Genomic DNA, 18,329 nt, shown 5'->3' on the forward strand with positions numbered 1-18,329 from the left:
CCTGAATGGAAAAAAGTTATTACAATCTTTACCATGTCAGCTACCACGCCGTGCTAATCATGATGCTGAACAAGTTGACAAAGATAACGTTTGCGATTGCGAGACGGTTGTGCTCAATACAAAATGAGGCGGGAGGAAAACCACTTCCCGCCCCCGGGCTGGCCGCAGCACCAAGCACCAATAAACAAACCGGGGCAAGAAAGAGGACAGCACGAGCGGAGCAAGAAACCAACCAGATCAATAGGACCTCTCTCGAAATCCGACGACCCAAACCAGCACCGAGGCAGCAACAAAGCCAAGAATCTCTCCAGCGATGATGGACCCTGATCCGGCGCCGACGAGCCCAGCCGGGGGCGCCGCGGCGGGGGCTTCGCCGCCGCCGTCGTCGCTGATCTTTCTGGGCACGGGCTGCTCCGGCGCGCTCCCCGACGCGCGATGCCTCATCCAGCCGTCCGCGCCGCCGTGCGCCGTCTGCTCCACGGCCCTCTCCCTGCCGCCGGACCGGAACCCCAACTACAGGTGCGCGCTGTGCTGCTATGGATTGGTCAACCACTCTTCAATGAAACGATCCTGTTTCGCTTAGACATGTTTGGTCTTCATTCTAGTGAGTTTTCGATTTGTGAGGCCAACCTGCCCTGAAAATCAACAAGTGCATCAGAATATAGGAAAATATTAATTTACCGGACATCACCTGTAAACATGATATATATATTCAAACAAATTCCAATAAATTCACGTAAAATTGAAGCTAACAGCAGTATGTTTATTGTAGTGGTGTTCATCGGTATTACCAAAAATCTAGCTACACCACAGATTTTTCGCCAAAAAAAGTTTTCCCTTCCAGTTTTGTTCATTATCCGAATTCCGAACGGGGTTTTGGCCCTTTTCTCTGTTCTTAGCTTTATCACTACTCTGAGTTTCTTTTAACATTTCTACCAATTCTGATATATAGGGTTTGCCTTGCCAGTACGACATGAGAAAGATATTGTCGAGTAGTAAGCATGTACATTTTTCTTGAACTCGGGTCGTTGTATATGTAAAAATAGGGAATTAAATTCCCCTTAAAGTACACTTTTGGCCCTTTTGCGAGTGCTTACGTTACAAGATGTCCTTCTGCTCTCAGGTGTAACACCTCCCTCTTGATAGATTATTGCCATGGCAATGGAACTCACAAGTACATTCTAGTCGATGTGGGCAAGACCTTTAGAGAACAAGTTCTCCGGTGGTTTGTGCACCACAAAGTTCCTTCCGTTGATTCGGTGAGATCTTGGTGGCGAATTCACAATTGTGGTCAATTTTCAATCAACTGAAATTCCTGATGATGAATCCACAACAATGGCCTGACTAAAGGGGTTATTTGTCGTGCAGATTATTCTGACTCATGAGCATGCAGATGCTGTCTTAGGCCTTGATGATGTTTGGGTGGCACTTCCTTGCAGTGACCAGGTTCCTATTTTTCTAACCCAATTCACACTGGACAGGTAATCCTTCCATTTCAAACGGATCAACGCCCATATAACATTTGTCGTCAGGACAACATATATACCATGTAATCTTGTCCGCTAATTTTTATAGTGTTGCAGCAAGATTCCCCAACTTAGTGAAACAGAACCTGCAGGAAGGCGATGACTTTACCAGACCTTCTCAACTCAATTGGATGATAATTGAGGGTGATGTTGAGAAGCCATTTGTAGCATCAGAGCTTGAGTTTTTGCCGTTGCCAGTAAGAGTCACTATTGTGAAGTGCTGCATTGATATAGTTATATGTGTGCTCCTCTGAAATGGCTAGCTTGATTGTCTGCTCAGGTCATGCATGGAGAGGACTATGTTTGTTTAGGCTTCATATTCGGGAGGAAAGAGAGAGTTGCATATTTATCTGATGTCTCAAGAATTCTGCCTAGAACTGAGCATGGTACACTATCCAGTCCTCGATCATTATCTATTCGAATAGTCAGCTTAGAATGGTTATTTATGACCTATATTTACAAACTGGGGAGATCAAGATAATTTAGCAGGCTATTCGTCTAATAGTTCTTGCTAAGCCTGTATGTTGTCTTTGGAATAATGGAAATCACATAAATCTATAGAGGGACTTCAGTGATTCATCAACAATGATATTTCCAGTACTTTTCTAATCCATAAGAGTCCTACGTATATTAGCAATTATTGAATTCCTAGCCTTTTTTTAGTTGGATTCTCTTTATTCATATTCAGTTGCTCCATTTTACTGCAACACACTGCCGATGCGATCTTTGCATGCAGCAATTTCGAAGTCTGGTGCCGGGCAACTTGATCTCCTTATACTAGAAACAAACAGGTTGCATGGGGCGGTAAGCCTCTACATGCTCCTCACCTGAATGAAAACATCTTTCCTGTATCTTCTATACAATACATTAACTTTCTGATACAGACTTCATGTTCTGTGAACAGGGAGATGCTCGCAGTTGCCATTTAACTCTCACCCAAGTTATTTGTCAGGACCTCTTAATATTTTCTGAAAATTTATAGTAACTTGGTGGATAAATCTGAGGTTATTCCATCTTCATAAAATCAGCCTAACATAGTGGCTCAAAGCCTCAAACCAGGCATCATTTTCGGCCATGCCTGTGAAGATATCTCAGGGAATCTAACGAGTTTTCTCTAAAATACCATGCTAATGACCTAATGTTAACTAATGTTTGTAGAGTCTTGATGCTGTCAAAAGGATTTGCCCTAAAAAAGCTATGTTGATTGGAATGAACCACGAGTTTGAACACCACAGAGAAAACGAGATGTTGGCGGAATGGTCTCACAGGTGCGCCTAGTTTCTGAAACATTTGTATTGCTCTTTAATTTTCTGTAGATGCTTTGACTGATCTGTAAGCCTGTATGATCGTAGAGAAGGAATACCAGTACAGCTAGCTCATGACGGCCTGCGTATCTTCATTGACCTATAATAAGGCATGGCTTGTGGATCGTAGCGCAATGTTCAAGGAACACTGTTTTGATGGCACCTGTGAACAGTTTTGGTGATACCATTGCAGAATACTGCATCCGTATCTCCTTTGCTCAGTTCTAATGGGAAGCCACAGGTGCTTTTTTTTTTTTGCGAAAACACTGGTGCTTAACTCAGTGATTACTTAGTTTTGTGGCATATTCAAACATGGAAATATCAGCTGAGAACTACCAAACAGTTGAAAAATTTATATCTTAGACTTTAAACGACATACTTTTCTCCAAGAAGTTGTCATGCTTCGACCCGGGTCAGGACATGACTTTCAACGACTTTCGGAGTTCAATGCTCTAGCCGGTCCACCACGAAAAGCTTGACAACTTGTTGATTTATGAATACCGATAAGAATTTTTTTTTAGATGTACAAATGAGATATTGACCAGATAGTAAGGGTGGGCTGGCCTTTGGTTAAAAGAACTTCTAAAACAAAACTATCGGTTAATTTTATCACTTCATTATTACCACAGAAACTGATGATCGAAGTTGTGATGCGGGCTTAGGGAAATCAGTTTGCATATGACATCATGTTGCAACTTGCTGAGTTCCGACAGTCAAAAGAGTAACTTTTCTACAGCAAGAAGAGTCAAAGAGTATGACCAAGTCGATGATTGCAGCTTCTTCTATATAATCAACAGGCACGTCTCAAAAATATGAAACACAATGAACAATTGTTCAAAGCTGATGCAAGTTTTCTCAGTTTCTTTAAGTTAGGGCCTCCAGCTGCCGTGAACCAAAAACTCAACAAATCCAACATGCCCCCAGCCTACATATTCGTTCCAGTTTCGTTCTGCATCCTCATCATCGCCGCATCCCCGTGCTCCGCTGCGGACACCATCTCTGCCGGTCAGCCACTCGCCCCCGGCGGCGAGAAGCTCGTTTCCAAGAACGGCAAGTTCGCACTTGGATTCTTTCATATATCGACCGGCAGCAACAGCTCCAGTACCCCGAAATGGTACCTGGGCATATGGTTCAACACAGTCCCCAGGTTGACCGCAGCTTGGGTGGCCAACCGGGAGAACCCGCTCCCCGACAGGAATTCATCGGAGCTCATCATCTCCAACGACGGCAACCTCGCCATCTCCAACCGACACAACCGGTCCATACTGTGGTCGAGCCAGGCGAACACCACGACGAACAACACCGTCGCCGTGCTGCTCAACAGTGGGGACCTCATCCTGTCCGACGCGTCGAACTTGACCGCCATCTTCTGGAGGAGCTTCGACCACATGACGGACACCTTCCTCCCCGGTGCCAGGATGGGCAGGAGCAAGGTGACCGGGAGCTGGAGCCATGGCCTCGTCTCCAGCAAGAACTTGCGTGATCTGTCTCCAGGCATCTACTCTTGCCACCCATCTCCTGGTTCGGCCGACTTCAAGCTGCTCCTTTCATGGAACTCTTCGGTTACATACTGGTCATCGGGGCAATGGAGGGGGCAATACTTCAGCAACATGCCGGAGATGTCGGCTAGCTATTTTTTCTTGTCCGAGCTCGTTAGCAATGATCAGGAAGAGTACTTCACATACTGGTTGAAAAACGAGAGCATGATCACAAGGTATGTGCTTGATGTCTCCGGGCAAGCAAAGATGCTTATCTGGTCTGATGCTTCAGAGGCGTGGATATTCTTCTATCCAGAACCAGGGGCTCGGTGCGAGGTGTACGCTGTCTGCGGACCGTTTACGGTTTGCAGAGAGGACATGCTCCCTTTCTGCAACTGCATGAAGGGTTTCTCCATCAGGTCACAGGAAGACTGGGAGCTAGGGGATCAAACAGGCGGATGCAAGAGAAACATTCCCTTAAACTGTGCCAGCAGCAACTCAAGCATGAGTGGTGGTCTGACAGACATGTTCTATGCCATGAAGAATGTTAGATACCCTGATAATGCCAAACACAATGGAGCTGGGAGTGCCGAGGATTGTGAGAGAAGTTGCCTTAGTGATTGCTCCTGCTACGCATATTCCTACTATGATGGATGCAGAATCTGGAACTCTGAACTGCTTAATGTTGCGCAAGGGTATAGTGGAAGTGCCAGCAAAGGAATTCTTTACCTTCGGCTTGCTGCCGAAGAGATAAAAACTTCAAAGCACAAGAGAGGAATGATAGTCGGGTTAGTGACTGCTGCAACCATCTTCACTGCTTCCTCTCTGTTTGCAATTATTTGCATGTTTGTCAGGAGAAGGATAAGAAAGCATTCATCTATGAAATCAAGCAACATCAGAGGAGGAATTGTGGCTTTTAGATACAAAGATTTGCAACATGCGACAAAAGACTTCTCAGAAAAATTAGGAGGTGGTAGTTTTGGTTCTGTGTTTAAGGGTATCTTACCTGACTCAACCGTCATTGCAGTTAAAAGGCTTGATGGTGCTCGTCAAGGAGAGAAGGAATTTAGGGCAGAAGTGCGTTCAATAGGAATGATCCAGCATATTAACCTGGTCAAGTTAATTGGCTTTTGCTGCCAAGGAAGCAAAAGATTGCTTGTCTATGAGTATATGCCGAACCATTCTCTTGATGCCCATCTGTTTCAGAACAGTGGAATGTCCTTGTGTTGGAGTACTCGATACAAGATAGCACTTGGCGTTGCTAGAGGACTAGCCTATTTGCATGAGAATTGCCAAGACTGTATTATCCATTGCGACATAAAGCCTCAGAACATTCTTATAGACGCGTCATTTGTTCCTAAGATTGCAGATTTTGGGATGGCAAAGATTGTTGTAAGGGATTTCAGCCGAGTCATAACCACAATGAGAGGAACTGTAGGATATCTTGCTCCTGAATGGATCAGTGGCGTGGCTATCTCATCAAAGGTAGATGTTTACAGTTACGGAATGGTACTGTTAGAAATCATATTTGGAAGAAGAAACTCCAGAGAAGAATACAGCAGCGATAGAACATACTTCCCGGTACAAGTTGTAAATAAACTCCGTGAGGCGAATGTGCAATGCTTGATGGATCAAAACATAGAGGATGACATCAATCTGGAAGAGGTTGAAAGAGCTTGCCGAGTTGCTTGTTGGTGCATTCAGGATCACGAGTCCCAAAGAGTGAATATGGGAGAAGTGGTCCAGATGCTTGAGGGTCTGATTAAGGTTGATGTGCCTCCCATGCCAAAGGTGCTTGAAGCAATTTCAGGAGGCGCAGATTCAACGATCAGAGAGGCACCGAGGCTTGAAAATCAGTGAGGCTCTCCAGATGATTTTACCAGGTTGCACAAGGATGCAGTATATGATGCACTTGCTTCAAGCACTGACCAGACCAGTCATTCCCGGCAGCAGTACCATGAAACAAGGCGAACTACGACAGGCGCTACTCTTCTGATCCATTTTGACCAGATCGGTTCAATTTGCTAATTGCCTAATCCAGTTAAAGAGGAAAAGAAGTCTGGTTGCTTACAACGGCGGTGTAAAGGCAACGGATTGTAAATATATACAGTCTAAAGCCATTGCCGGAGATCTATGTATACTCTATCAAAGATGTGAATGAACTAGAAGGTTCTACATAGTCATTAAACGTTGGAGTATTTTTTTTTAGCCTTGGTATTATACTGCAGAAGAAGGTACTCTATCTTGTTTATTTCTTCAGTTTATTTGTTAGTAGCGTAAGCGCGAAAAACCATATGAACGTTATCTAGAATGGCTTCATCTTCGTCACTTCCGATAGCTATTGAGGGAACCGTTCTGCATCCTGGCTATTTTCCTGGCCAGTTGCAAACACCTTAGGTGCGTCTCAGGATCCATGCGTCCCAGGGCCTCATCATCAATGACCTCTGCTTGGAGCAGGACCCACCGGAGGGAATCCTCCACATCCAGCATCAGTAGCCTAGAGAATTGACTGGTGAAGAAATTTGTGGATCCAATGATCAGCTCATCCAGGACTGCAGACAGGAGAAGTTCCATTTGGGAGCTCTCTTCTCAGGAAGATCACTCAGAAGGTTGAGGAGAATGGATAGTGATCTGCGCCAAGACTTCATGGATGCATCAAGAACAACTCAAGAACTCTTGAAATGTCACTTTGTTTGATCATTGCGAAAAAAAAAGAAGAGAGAGAACAATGAGAAACTAGAGTCATGCAAAAGGTCAGTCCAGTCCAAGAGACAATGGTCATAATCAATGCATACGTTTTTTGACTACCGAGGCTCCTGTGGACCGATGTTAACTCTTAACAAACACAACCAGCACTAGTTGTGTTTTTTTTTCCACTTTCTCAATTCTCATCTGCTCTTCCCTTGGATAATATAATTGCTAAATTTACTAAATTTTCTTGTGTTTGTGGTATGAATCATGCATTACCCTTTTCTTAAAAAAAATTTTAACTAGCATGAACACATGGGATCTTAAAAAACTTTTTACTAGCATGAACAGATGGGGTCATTCCCTGAAGCCCAGCACCGTTACGGTATAGACCACGTAGGCACTTGAGATTTCCAAGCTATCGCCTCCAATTTCCCAGGTATCCTAACACTGGCAGGTAGGATTCAGTGGAGGTTTGAAACTGAGCTTTGTCCTGGGCAACAGAAATTCTCTGAGACTCTGAAGGTAAACAAAGAATGAAGCAGTCACCAGCGCATTTTTGTCATCCGAGATGCATCCTTAGATTCTGTTCAGCTACCTTATCCTAAATCGGGGAAATTAGCTGCGTCGAAAATAATTAAAGACCGAGTAAAGTGGCACAAAAAGGCACAGCAATGCTTCGGATTTGGGTTCAGGAGACGGGGCAAACCAGGGACTAATGGAGTTCAGGGTATCAGGGAATGGATGAGTATCTGGAGGTGAAATGCGCGGCTTGTTCTTGCCGGGCGACGACAGGCGGAGCCAGCCGACCGCGCGGGGAGGAGGAGATAAGACGGATGCGGCAGCCGGCAGGTGGCTTCATCCCTGCCGCAGCGGAGCGCGCGCGTCTTGTTGGGCTCCGCCCCGCACCGCGGCCGCCCACGAAGGCAGTCGATATGAAGCCTACGCGGACCGCGGGATGCTTGGGGTGGGATGGGGCGAGGCGGAGCGGCGGGGTGCTCACGAAGGTTGCCGGTAACCTCGCCGCCGAGCGCCATGTCCCCTGCCCGGAGTTTTTTTTCCAAAAACCACCCTAATTTGGACTACAATTTATAAAATACCCCCTAGTTTGGATCACAATTATTAATCGCGATCCGATTATTTATAAAATACCCTCTAATTCGGATCGCGATTATTAATCGCGATCCGATTATTTACATATAGCCCCCCGATCTCGGATAGTAATTTTTCTTGTGGCTCCTAGTAGTTCGGCGGTCTCTCCTACCCCCGTCGGCTCATCCTCCGGGCTCCGGCCTTTACGCCGCGGGCCGCCGGCCGCCGCCTGCCTTCCCATCCGAAAGCGCAAGCCGCACCCTCCGCTCAGCTCAGGTACTAAGCACCGACCCTCCGCTCCGCATGTGCTCGCCGCGGAAGACGAAGCATAAAGAAGTCAACGCTCTGTCCGCGAAGCCAGGCTGTCCTCAGTCCTCGACGCCGGACTTCCACCTGACGACGCCACTCTCGACGAGCATCACCCACCTTACCGGCAGGAAAATGGCAGCAGCTTGCATTGGGCCTGTCTCTTCTGAGACTTGGTCACCCTGTGGATGTCCTTGGCTTCGCTGTCATTCTCATCTTTGCAGGGAGAAATACATGAGCATACAATTGGAGAACTAATCGCTCTAGACTTTCTTCCCTGGTTGCCTCTACCATCATACACGAGCAGTTGCTGTCGCCGCGCTCGGATGCTGCCAGAACCAAGTTCGACTGAATCTTTTTTAGTTCATCAGCAGTACATGTGATCCAAATCACTAGAAGTGTATAAACTGCTCGAAACTGTACTGCTCTGTGATTTGCACTTTTCAGGTGTGCTGTGATCTTTTCAGAATCCTTGCTAGTTTTCTTCCACACCTCGTAATATGATGAAGCTCCATAAATGAGCAAGAATGCAGAATAAAAATGGCATGGTAAAACGAGACCGTGTAAAACAGATTTCAGTTAATGAATAGAAAGCCATGGAGGGACATCAGGTCTTGCTGTAATCGAAAGGCTATCTTGCAGGTCACTTAAACTTGCAGTGAACTTTCCAGAGTCCTTAGTAGGTTTCTTTCAAACTTTGTACTATGCTCCAACAAATAGAGAAAACTTTGACCGTTTGACGCTCCAAGATTACTTCCAAGGTGGCCAGCAAGATGCTGGAGTCAGGGGTAGTCAACTGGTCATCCATCAGTAGGGATGCAAAATTCCAATTCCAAAAACTAGAAAGCGCTTCCACCTAATGGCTACCTCACTTTTTCTCCATAGATCGTGAGGTCAAATGGACTAGAGCGCCTGCTGGCTGATCCACTTGCATCACTGCTAGCAAGTCTCGTTGAACACTAGCTAGCTAGTGTGTATGCAAGACCTTACCTTTGGGTTTGGTAGTGATCTGGATGGAATCTTCAGAGAATCGCAGATGTAGTGATCTGGTAGTTGTTCGGACTGGAACAAGACCTTTGAAATAATGGAAACGACTTGGAATTTTCTCCAAAAACCAGGATGGACGGGGGATCGATCTGGTCACCAGCCTACCACCGATCGTTGCTTCGAGCCATGGCGCTGGCACTGCTTTTCTTGCCGTCAGGCTAAGCCTGTCCACGAGATGGAGACAACGACTGCGTCCTTCTGGAACTCAATTACGCCGCGTAAGACTGACGGAAAATTGAAACCTGTTCGGTATTCCGATCCGTATTCGGCAGGAAGTAGGCAGGCAGCGTTGAAGAGTGTCCAGGCCCATGGCCCTGCCATTAAGCACCGAGAGACTGGGCCCATGGGCCTGCATAAACACCGCAGGCGCAGGCGCAGGCCCACGGCGCGCATTGATTTAAGTAAGATTTTAAGCGTTTCTTTGGCAGACGACATGGAGGCATCGATCGCTTGGGTAGCATAGGGTACTAGGAAGATTGGCGCCGGCGCTGCTTGCGTGCGCCGTGCGCTGGCCGCTGGGGGGTGTCGTGGAGTACGGAAGGTGCAGGTCTGTGCTTTCAGGCATACTGGCTTAAAGCAAGATCCTTTTTTAAACGGCCGGCAAACTAATACTTACTATACAGGTATCAAGTAACGCACAAGCATAGAACTGTAGAAGGGACCAAGCCATGCAATCGTGCGTCGTAAAGACAAAATAAAGATAGGTCAATTACAAATGTATAAATGATAAAGCACAAATAACTGCATAGGTAGTGGGTTTGAGCCAGCTTGCACAAGATAGTGGCCATTCAGTGTTGGCCGCCCTCCTTTTAAACTGATACCTGAAAATGAAGTAGCTAGCACATGAGATGAAGAACTTTGGCATTGTGCCATTGTGTGAGATATGTAACCATGCAAAGTATCAAGAACCAAGATTACTGGCTTAGTCCTTAGAACCCAAAAAAATTGCAAGAAAAGCCAGCAATGAGAAAAAAAAATGAACCTTTCACCCAAAGGTCCAAGCCTTTAGAATCAAAGGCGAAACTTATACCACATACCAATTTCATGTTTGCACCTAAAATATATATAAAAGAAGGAACTTCTTCATGGTTCTCGCTCTTTGGAATTGCAACTCTCATGGGGTAAAGTCTATAAAGGAAGATATGAACATAAAATCAGTAACCCCTCGATTTAATAATTAATAAGAATAAAAGCGCATCGCTAGATATGGTTGATGCCTTGTTGGTTGTCTCGAGCAACATCCAAAATCAAATGTTTTAAACATATAATCTAGTACTGCCTCGGGTGAACAGAATACTACCAAAAATATAGGAGAAGAAATAATGGGAAAAGAACCAAACTTATCATGGTTTGAAATGACAATTCTAACCGTAAAAAACTGATTGTACCTTGCTTCTTATGAAATTCTACTATTCTAGTATACTGAAATCATATATACTAACTTGAGATAGAGCACTTCATAACATTGAGTGCCACAAATTGAGATAAGAGTTAGACATGTAATGTTTTTGCTATCTTGGCTACTCCAGATCATTGGCTCATTGAGTAGCACAAAGAGCTGCAAGATATGTCCAAGTATATTATGAAATATTTTTATTTTAATAAAGAAAGACTCACTGGAATTCCTAATAATCTCCACAGACTTGTAGCAAAATCATGGGCACACAAAAGGCTACAGGATAAGAATTGCAGATCAATTTGGAGGAACAACAAAGGGTACAGGAACTATTATTTCAATCATCCACTACTACACCATTTGAGGGGAGTGGGGGCTAATAGTACCCAAAACTGGTAGCGGACCCGTGAGGAGCAAATATGGTCAGATGGCACACGCCTGAGACGTCGCTGCCGCAGGTCAGCAGGAAGTTGCTCATGCGAAAGACCTTCGTGACGATAGGCCAAGGCAAATGCGAGCGAATCGCCTCCTGGCAGAGGAGACGACGCTGGCAACGGCGGGGTTGCCGCAGATGGCTCGTCTGCTGGAGACGGATCTATCACCGTGCCGAGCATGCACAGCATTGCGGCCTATTGGAGTTGGAGCGGAAGGAGGACACAGCTGCGGCACCTTCGTCATGCCCCTCCCCTCTTGCACGCACGAGCTGCCGCTTTGTCTTCTCTGCGTCCGTCCAGTTGGACGGGGAGCCGCCGACCGGGGGTTGGCACGCGGAGGAGGAGGACGGTCACGGGATGAGCCGGAGCGCCACGAAGAAGGACGTCGGGCCCCACGCGGTAGCAGTAACTCAAGCCTCCGGAGTCCACGGTTTGGTCCAGCGATATGGATACGTAGGACTCGACGACTTGTGACAGAGTGCTCGTATGGTAAAATGATGTCCTTGTAACATCTGTCACAATCCGTTGCTCTGTAAAGGCCATGATGATAGCATCCTCGGGGCTAGCCACTCATGGCGATCGGTCGAGTTCATCAGCTGCTGCCACTCCACCTAATGATGAGCGGCGCAGCAGCCTTTTGTGCTCATGCTGCATATGGGATAAAATTAAAGCTCCTCGAGCTAGCTTGAATCATCATCCAGATCTTGAATATGCCGCGGACTGAATTGTGTGAGGAGAGCAGAGTGCTCGCGTGTAGCAGCTTTGCTTATGTAAGAACATGAAAGTTTTCGACCGAAGCACTTGCTAAGTTTAGCAACGTGCGTGTGGTTGCATCGCCCGTGAACTTGCATCTGGGTGGGGAGGAGGAGGACCAGAGACAGCACCTCCACCTCCAATTCAATGCATTGAAGGCCGTTTGGTCGATCGGTCGCCAAAGCCAGCACAATGCAAGCAGCCGCGCGAGCGCGTCCAGATCGAGCGAGCAAGAGACACGGCGCGTGCTGGAAGACGGCAGCCTCTCGCGAGCCGCGCCCCCGGCAACCAACCTGCCCGGCTGGCCGGCCGCGACCCGTACCGGCCGAGAAAAGTTGCCGGCCGGCCGGCCGGTGCCACCATCTGCCATGCGCGCTCTAGAGCTAGCTCGGCGTGACCGCGGCAGCGCAGCGCACAAGACGAGTCTCCCTCCTCGTCCCGCATGCGAGGCTGGCCACCGTCCGTGACAGTTGACGCCGCGACTACCCTCGCCCACGCCCAGCTCCGACGGATCGGAGTGACCACCCTGCGGGCTACGGCGGGCGTCCGGCCGGCCGGCCGGGCCGCGCGCACGCAGGGAGATGCCATGCGCGCGTGCTGGTCGGGACCTGCCTGCCTTCCCAGCCCAGCTGCCACTGCCATCGTTGCCAGTCTGATCTGAAGCTTAGCGGAGAGACGGACCCCACCCATCACTCACGTACATGCTCTCGGACAGCGTGGCCCGCCACCTTATTCTCTTGCGCGTGGGGCCCGCATGCGCAGATGCCTTCTGCATGGCATGGCACCAAAAGGTTCCCTGGATCTGCAGGCGGCTGCAGGCCATGTACAAATACCCTGCGACGACGCTTGGGATTGGGCGCTGGGATGGGTACGGTACAGGTGCCCATGCAGCAAGGTCCAAAAAGGAAACAGCGAGGCAGCGTACGCGATGTTTAGGGGGTGTTGGGCATGGGTAGCATGTCATGGCAGACGAATGTCTGTCTTCCTTCCCAACGATGAACAAAACAGATGCATGGAGCTTCAATTCATTTCTGAAAGGGAAGATACTATTCTCTTTGGCAAGAATTTTTTTTTTTGAAAGATACTCCTTTTGAAGGTGTGTATCCTGTGTAATTTCGTCGGTTTCTTGCAAAATGTGTACCCGACGGGTTCTGTTGTCAACAAAGATGTATACGTTTTTTTTTTGGGATAAATTGTCACTTTTTTTGGGATGAGGTGTGTTTCTTTTTTCCCGAGATTTTTTTATTTGGCTGAATCCCAACTACAAGCCACTATACATTATTATCCGTCATGGGAGAAGGGGGGAAAGCAGGCTGTTCTGCTGTACTGGTTGCATGCTCCTTATCCATCTCTATAGGAGAGGCTAGTTTTTCAGAGGAAAAGAAAGGTTCTTATTAAGAGGCGGTCGATGAACTTATTCCTTTTCGTACAAATGATGAGAAGTGGAAATTATATTTATTCCCTTTTTAACTGTGTTACTTAATTTGGTTGGCGCGTATAGCTGCAAGCATAATCCATTCAAAATACGCCCCAGGCCACAGCTATTATGGGAGACATGGGAACTAGCTTTGGGTGTTTTATAATAGTGTGTTAACAGGAATATACATGTGCAATGAGTAAAATATACACATACACGCAAATGACACCGATTGAGAAATGGAACTGCAAACATCACCTGGCAGATCATAGGCTGGTGATAGGGAAGAGACTCCGTGGCGGCGACGTTCTTCGATTTGGACATAATATAGATAGATCGATCAGTTTTGGTTTTTGGAACACGCACCGTAAGATGAGCTAAACTAATCGAGCTAGGGTAGCCTTACCACTATACCACCACACCCTGCTTGTTTTGCTGCATCCGTGTGAAACATTAACCATCTGAACATTTCCCCTTGATGAGATGGGTAACGAGTGCAGGGGTGCCCTGATTGCGCCACCTCCTATAGCTAGCTCTGAACCATGACCGCAGGTGCATGCTGCTGTTCCAAATCAATGAATCATACATTAATTCCCCTAGATTAGTCTTCCCCCTGGCCCCTATCCATCGATTCCTATCGCTGGCTGGTTCACCAACGAACACAACTACCGCCTCCTGCGGCTCGGCCTGCGCTTGCAACGAACCTCCCCGGATCGAGAGAGAGCCCAGCAGCTAGTCCACGCGGCGTTCATCATGGCAGGGACATGGGACAAGCTCGGGACAGCCCGCCGCCTCCATCTCACTGCCAGCTCGACTCAGATCCCTCGCCATCATTGTACACACAACTCCCAACCCTAACAGACCACCACTGTGCATCAGCAGCAGCTATCTAGCCCAGACAAATCCAGCGCGCCTGCTGATGAATGCCATGCCGCCGCCCACTGGTCCTTGATAAGTACTTATTTGGCTTGCTCCGATCCAGGGGCAGTACAAGAGCACTGCTGCAGTAGATCGATGGCTGCACTGCTGCAGCACTGCATCTTCTTCTTTTTTATCTCCCGATCAGGAGCTAGAGCGCGCTTAGAAGGAGGTGATTAAGATCTGCGATTAGCGCCAGCTAATGGCGCAGCAGTCGTCGTCCTCGAAGCTGCTGTCGATCCAGCTCAGCCGTCGTCTTCGTCAGATCAGATGGTACCATGCCGACATAAGCTTGGCTCTGAAGGATGATGAACTGGCGCGGTAATTGAAATAATTAATCTTAATCCATTGATTAGTAGTAATTAACAGCGGTGTACAGAACTGCCGTGCTAATGGTGTACTATCGTAATAATTAGCTAGTCAACACGGGCTTGCATCTCTGCCTACCCCAGCTGGATGGTTAGTCCGGGTCCTGGCTAGTATCTATTCATCGATCGATCAACAACAAAAATGCTTTTGCTTTGATTCTGAATAATGGACGACGGCATCAGAAGTGATCGAACAGCTGCTGCACGTCGGCGGCCTTGTCGTCGCACCGGTGCAGCGGCGCGGCGGGGGGCGGCACCACGGGCGGTGGCGACGACCGCAGCAGCGCCAGGTTTAGGCCCTTGAAGAAGCCGTGCGCCTTCACGTCGGCGGCGCCGCGCCTCGACCCGAGCCGGGTGCGCGGGTCCTTGTCCAGGAGCCGCGCGATCAGATCCCGCGCCGCGGCGTCGTCGCCGTGGGAGGCCGCCGGGGCCGCGGGGAACTCGAGCGGGCGGCGCACGATGTTGCGGAGCGTGGCCTCGTTGGTCTCCCCCACGAACGGGGTGCGCCCGTAGATGAGCTCGTAGAGGAACACGCCGTAGGCCCACCAGTCCACGGCCGCGCCGTGCCCGCCGCCGCGGGCGACCTCGGGGGCCACGTACTCGTGCGTGCCCACGAAGGAGCTCGACCGCGCGTCCACGGGCTCCGCCACGAACCGCGGCCGGGGCGCGGCCGCGCGGCGCTTCCACCGCCGCAGCCGGAGGAGCTGCAGCTCCGGGATCGGGAGGCAGGTAGGCGCCGGCGCCCGCCCGCTGTCGCCCCCGCTCCTGGCGTCCTCCAGCGACGGCGACGCCGTGGACTCGAGCGACAGGTCGAAGTCGGTGAGCATGATGTGGCCGTCGCCCCGGATGAGCACGTTCTCCGGCTTGAGATCGCGGTACACGATGCCCATCATGTGCAGGTACTCGAGCGCGAGGAGGACCTCTGCGGCGTAGAACCGCGCGGAGGCGAGCGGGAAGCGGCGGCCCGGCATGCGGTGGCGGAGGGAGTGGAGGTCGCCGCCGGGGCAGAACTCCATGACGATGCACGAGAAGTCCGTGCCGGCGTCGAAGTCCGCGAACATGGTGGGCAGGAACGGGTGGTCGAGCCGGCGCAGGACGCGCTTCTCGGCGGCGGCGCGGCCCAGCTTGCCCTTCTTGGCGAGCGCGCGGCGGTCCACCACCTTCATGGCGTAGGCGCACGCGGGGGCGGGGCCCTCGGCCTGGCCGCCCTCGAGGCGGCAGAGGTAGACGGTGCCGATGTCCCCGGCCCCGACGCGGCGGAGGAGCGTGAAGTCCCGCGGGCCGAGCGCCCGGCCCCGGATGGGCGCCCACGCCACGTCGCTCGCCCGGTGCGGCCGCGGAGGGGACGACGACGGCGTCGCGGCCGACGACGAGTCCAGGGAGAAGGTCGACGACCGGTCCGCCTGGCTGCTGCTGGTACTGCTGCTGCTCGCTGAGCTGACGCTGGAGGCCGCGGCGTCGGGGTAGGGCGACGACTGTGGATCGAGCATGGTGGTTATGGTGGTGCTGGCGGCGTTGTTTGGAGGCTTGGGCGGTGACGAAGACGCGGGCGCGGCGGCTGCGGTGGCGGACGAGGAGGAGGCCGGAGCGGCCATTTTATAGCGCTGCGGTTGCCGCTGGCGTCGGATCGGTAGATCTCTGGTTGGTCTTCTGCTGTGGTTTTTCTAATGGAGCTTTGCGCGTTCGGCGAAGGAGGTTGCGGGCGCAGCGCGGTTTTATAGCCGGCCAGCGGCAGAGAGGTGAGGGAGCCAGCAGCCCGGCCGCTGAAACTTGCAGGCCTGGTGTCGGGCACGTGGACGTGCCACGTTGCAGGTGACGTAACCATCGTGTGACTACACATAAGAAGAAGGTTCGTCTTGTTTTTTTTCCTTGCGAGGTTCCTCGTGACCTCGTAGAATAGGTCTCTTCATTGGTTACGCCCTAGATCTCGTTGTAGTTCTGTTCAAATTAAAACATTTTGGCGTTAAAGTTCAATCTCTAATGATCTGATGAATAGTAGCTCGCAACATTGTTGTTGTTCCTTCCTTTCTCGCTTAAATGATCCGATGAACACCAGCAAAATCTCCAATCACAAGTTATTCATGTTGGTGCTCATAGTGTAGCTTTGACCATCATTTCTTACTTGTATATATATATTTGTGAAATACTCCCTCCGTCCCAAAATAGATTCATACAATTTGCTATGCATCTAGGTATAATGTATGTCTAAGCGCATATAAAATACCTATGAACCAAAAAAATCAAAACAAACTACATTTTAGAACGGAGGGAGTACAGTGAGGACCATTATGCATATCATGGGATCATTTCTTAAGACTGGTATGGACACATAGGTTTTTCAAGTTCCCATTGTAAACGTTTGGAAGATACCAGCACGTAAAGTTTTTGAAGTTTGGATGTCATATTCAAGAGGGATAAAAAGCAATCGTCCGTCACGTCTGACGTCTCCTACTATCTCCCTCTGCCTGTGTTTCGTGACCTCGTGCGTGACTCTCACTGTCTTCGTGTATCTTTGACGATTATTTTCAATTCGAGTGAATAATTGTACAATGCAATCAAGATTATTGCTGTACCATATTTTTAAGAAAAGTGTATAGATAAGACTTCAATGTTTTCAATCTAAATATCAAAAGGTTGTCAATAGAAATGTCTAGGCAGAGTCATGTACACATCCAAAAAATTGTGCGTGTCTAATTTCTTCTTTTTGACCAGAGGGGAAAGCAACATCCGAACGTACTACAGCAACGTCTCCACTTCTGCTGTAACCTCTAGTCTGTCTTTCGACCTCTTCGGTCTCATTTTTCTTTGTCTCACTTTCACCACATATCAGTGAAGTGCTTTCGCGAGGGGGTTGAAATATTCAACCGAGGCTCGGCTTCATCGGTTCTACCATATATACCTCATTTTGGTTTTTGTTCATTGAGTGAAAAAAAAAACAATTCGGCCTAGATCATCAATTTTGATGTAGAGCTTGAGAATTGGCCATTGCTTTCTCGCTTAAATAATCACCCGATGAGCAGGACAGGTACTTTGGTTTTGGTCACAAGTACTTTGTTTTTGCTTTGGAAACAATGATAGACTGGGACTACTCAGGATTTCAAAAGATCGTAGACAAATCTAAACGCACGGTGTTTCATATTTCGAATAGAAAGATTTCAAAAGATACGTATCAACTCAACATAATGAAAGTTTAGGAAGTTTGACTGGAATCGACCATTTCAATCCCATCACGTTCCCATTTTCTCTCCTTGGGAGGGGTGAGCAACACGCGAATGGAGGTAGCCGTACACCTCTTCACCTCTCTGATCCATTTTCTTCACCCCTTTCACGATCGCAGTCAACGGCGACTACCCGAGGAAGGGGGAGATCGGAAGGAGAGACAGAGAGCAAGGGTAGCCGATGGAGGTGGTCCCGCCATTGCTGACTCGCCCTGTTCCGCCAAGATCTCGAGAGGCGCTAGCAGGTGGGATGAATGCATGGAACGCAAGCCTCTGCCGGCCTGTCAGAAGGAATGATGGTTAGCCATCTTGCAGCTGAAGCTTACCCCCCTTAATATAACAACTAGAGGTAGGCTAATCGTCTGTTAGGAAAAGCCCGGACAT

The 18,329-nt window shown here is 49.0% G+C and overlaps 3 protein-coding genes across 3 annotated transcripts; 2 read left to right on the forward strand and 1 right to left on the reverse strand.

Moving 5' to 3' along the window:
• The first annotated feature begins 316 nt into the window (after positions 1-316).
• Positions 317-3,355, forward strand: LOC112872731 (putative hydrolase C777.06c). The gene is made up of 9 exons (XM_025935798.1): positions 317-519; positions 1,124-1,259; positions 1,369-1,481; positions 1,576-1,723; positions 1,807-1,912; positions 2,263-2,330; positions 2,431-2,466; positions 2,685-2,794; positions 2,879-3,355. Exons 1-9 carry the CDS (start codon positions 317-319, stop codon positions 2,934-2,936), a joined length of 978 nt encoding a protein of 325 aa, XP_025791583.1. The 3' UTR covers positions 2,937-3,355.
• Positions 3,356-3,600: 245 nt separating this feature from the next.
• LOC112875938 (G-type lectin S-receptor-like serine/threonine-protein kinase At2g19130) lies at positions 3,601-6,530 on the forward strand. Its single transcript, XM_025939949.1, has one exon. The coding sequence runs from the start codon at positions 3,643-3,645 to the stop codon at positions 6,166-6,168; it is 2,526 nt and encodes an 841-aa protein (XP_025795734.1). The 5' UTR covers positions 3,601-3,642; the 3' UTR covers positions 6,169-6,530.
• Positions 6,531-14,692: 8,162 nt separating this feature from the next.
• On the reverse strand, positions 14,693-16,401 carry LOC112876203 (protein kinase PINOID-like). Its single transcript, XM_025940257.1, has one exon. The coding sequence runs from the start codon at positions 16,320-16,322 to the stop codon at positions 14,907-14,909; it is 1,416 nt and encodes a 471-aa protein (XP_025796042.1). The 5' UTR covers positions 16,323-16,401; the 3' UTR covers positions 14,693-14,906.
• Between the last annotated feature and the right edge of the window lie 1,928 nt (positions 16,402-18,329).

The sequence above is a fragment of the Panicum hallii genome, chromosome 9 (genome assembly GCF_002211085.1).
Source record: "Panicum hallii strain FIL2 chromosome 9, PHallii_v3.1, whole genome shotgun sequence".
Taxonomy (NCBI): Eukaryota; Viridiplantae; Streptophyta; class Magnoliopsida; order Poales; family Poaceae; genus Panicum; species Panicum hallii.

What these genes read in the sequence shown, in the direction of transcription:
- LOC112875938 (XM_025939949.1), top strand. Translation starts at nt 3,643, where the DNA reads ATGAAACACAATGAACAATTGTTCAAAGCTGATGCAAGTTTTCTCAGT.
- LOC112876203 (XM_025940257.1), bottom strand. Translation starts at nt 16,322, where the DNA reads ATGGCCGCTCCGGCCTCCTCCTCGTCCGCCACCGCAGCCGCCGCGCCC.
- LOC112872731 (XM_025935798.1), top strand. Translation starts at nt 317, where the DNA reads ATGGACCCTGATCCGGCGCCGACGAGCCCAGCCGGGGGCGCCGCGGCG. An exon ending in AAGTTCCTTCCGTTGATTCG is followed by an intron (nt 1,260 to 1,368) that starts GTGAGATCTTGG and finishes TTTGTCGTGCAG; the next exon opens with ATTATTCTGACTCATGAGCA. An exon ending in ACCCAATTCACACTGGACAG is followed by an intron (nt 1,482 to 1,575) that starts GTAATCCTTCCA and finishes TAATTTTTATAG; the next exon opens with TGTTGCAGCAAGATTCCCCA.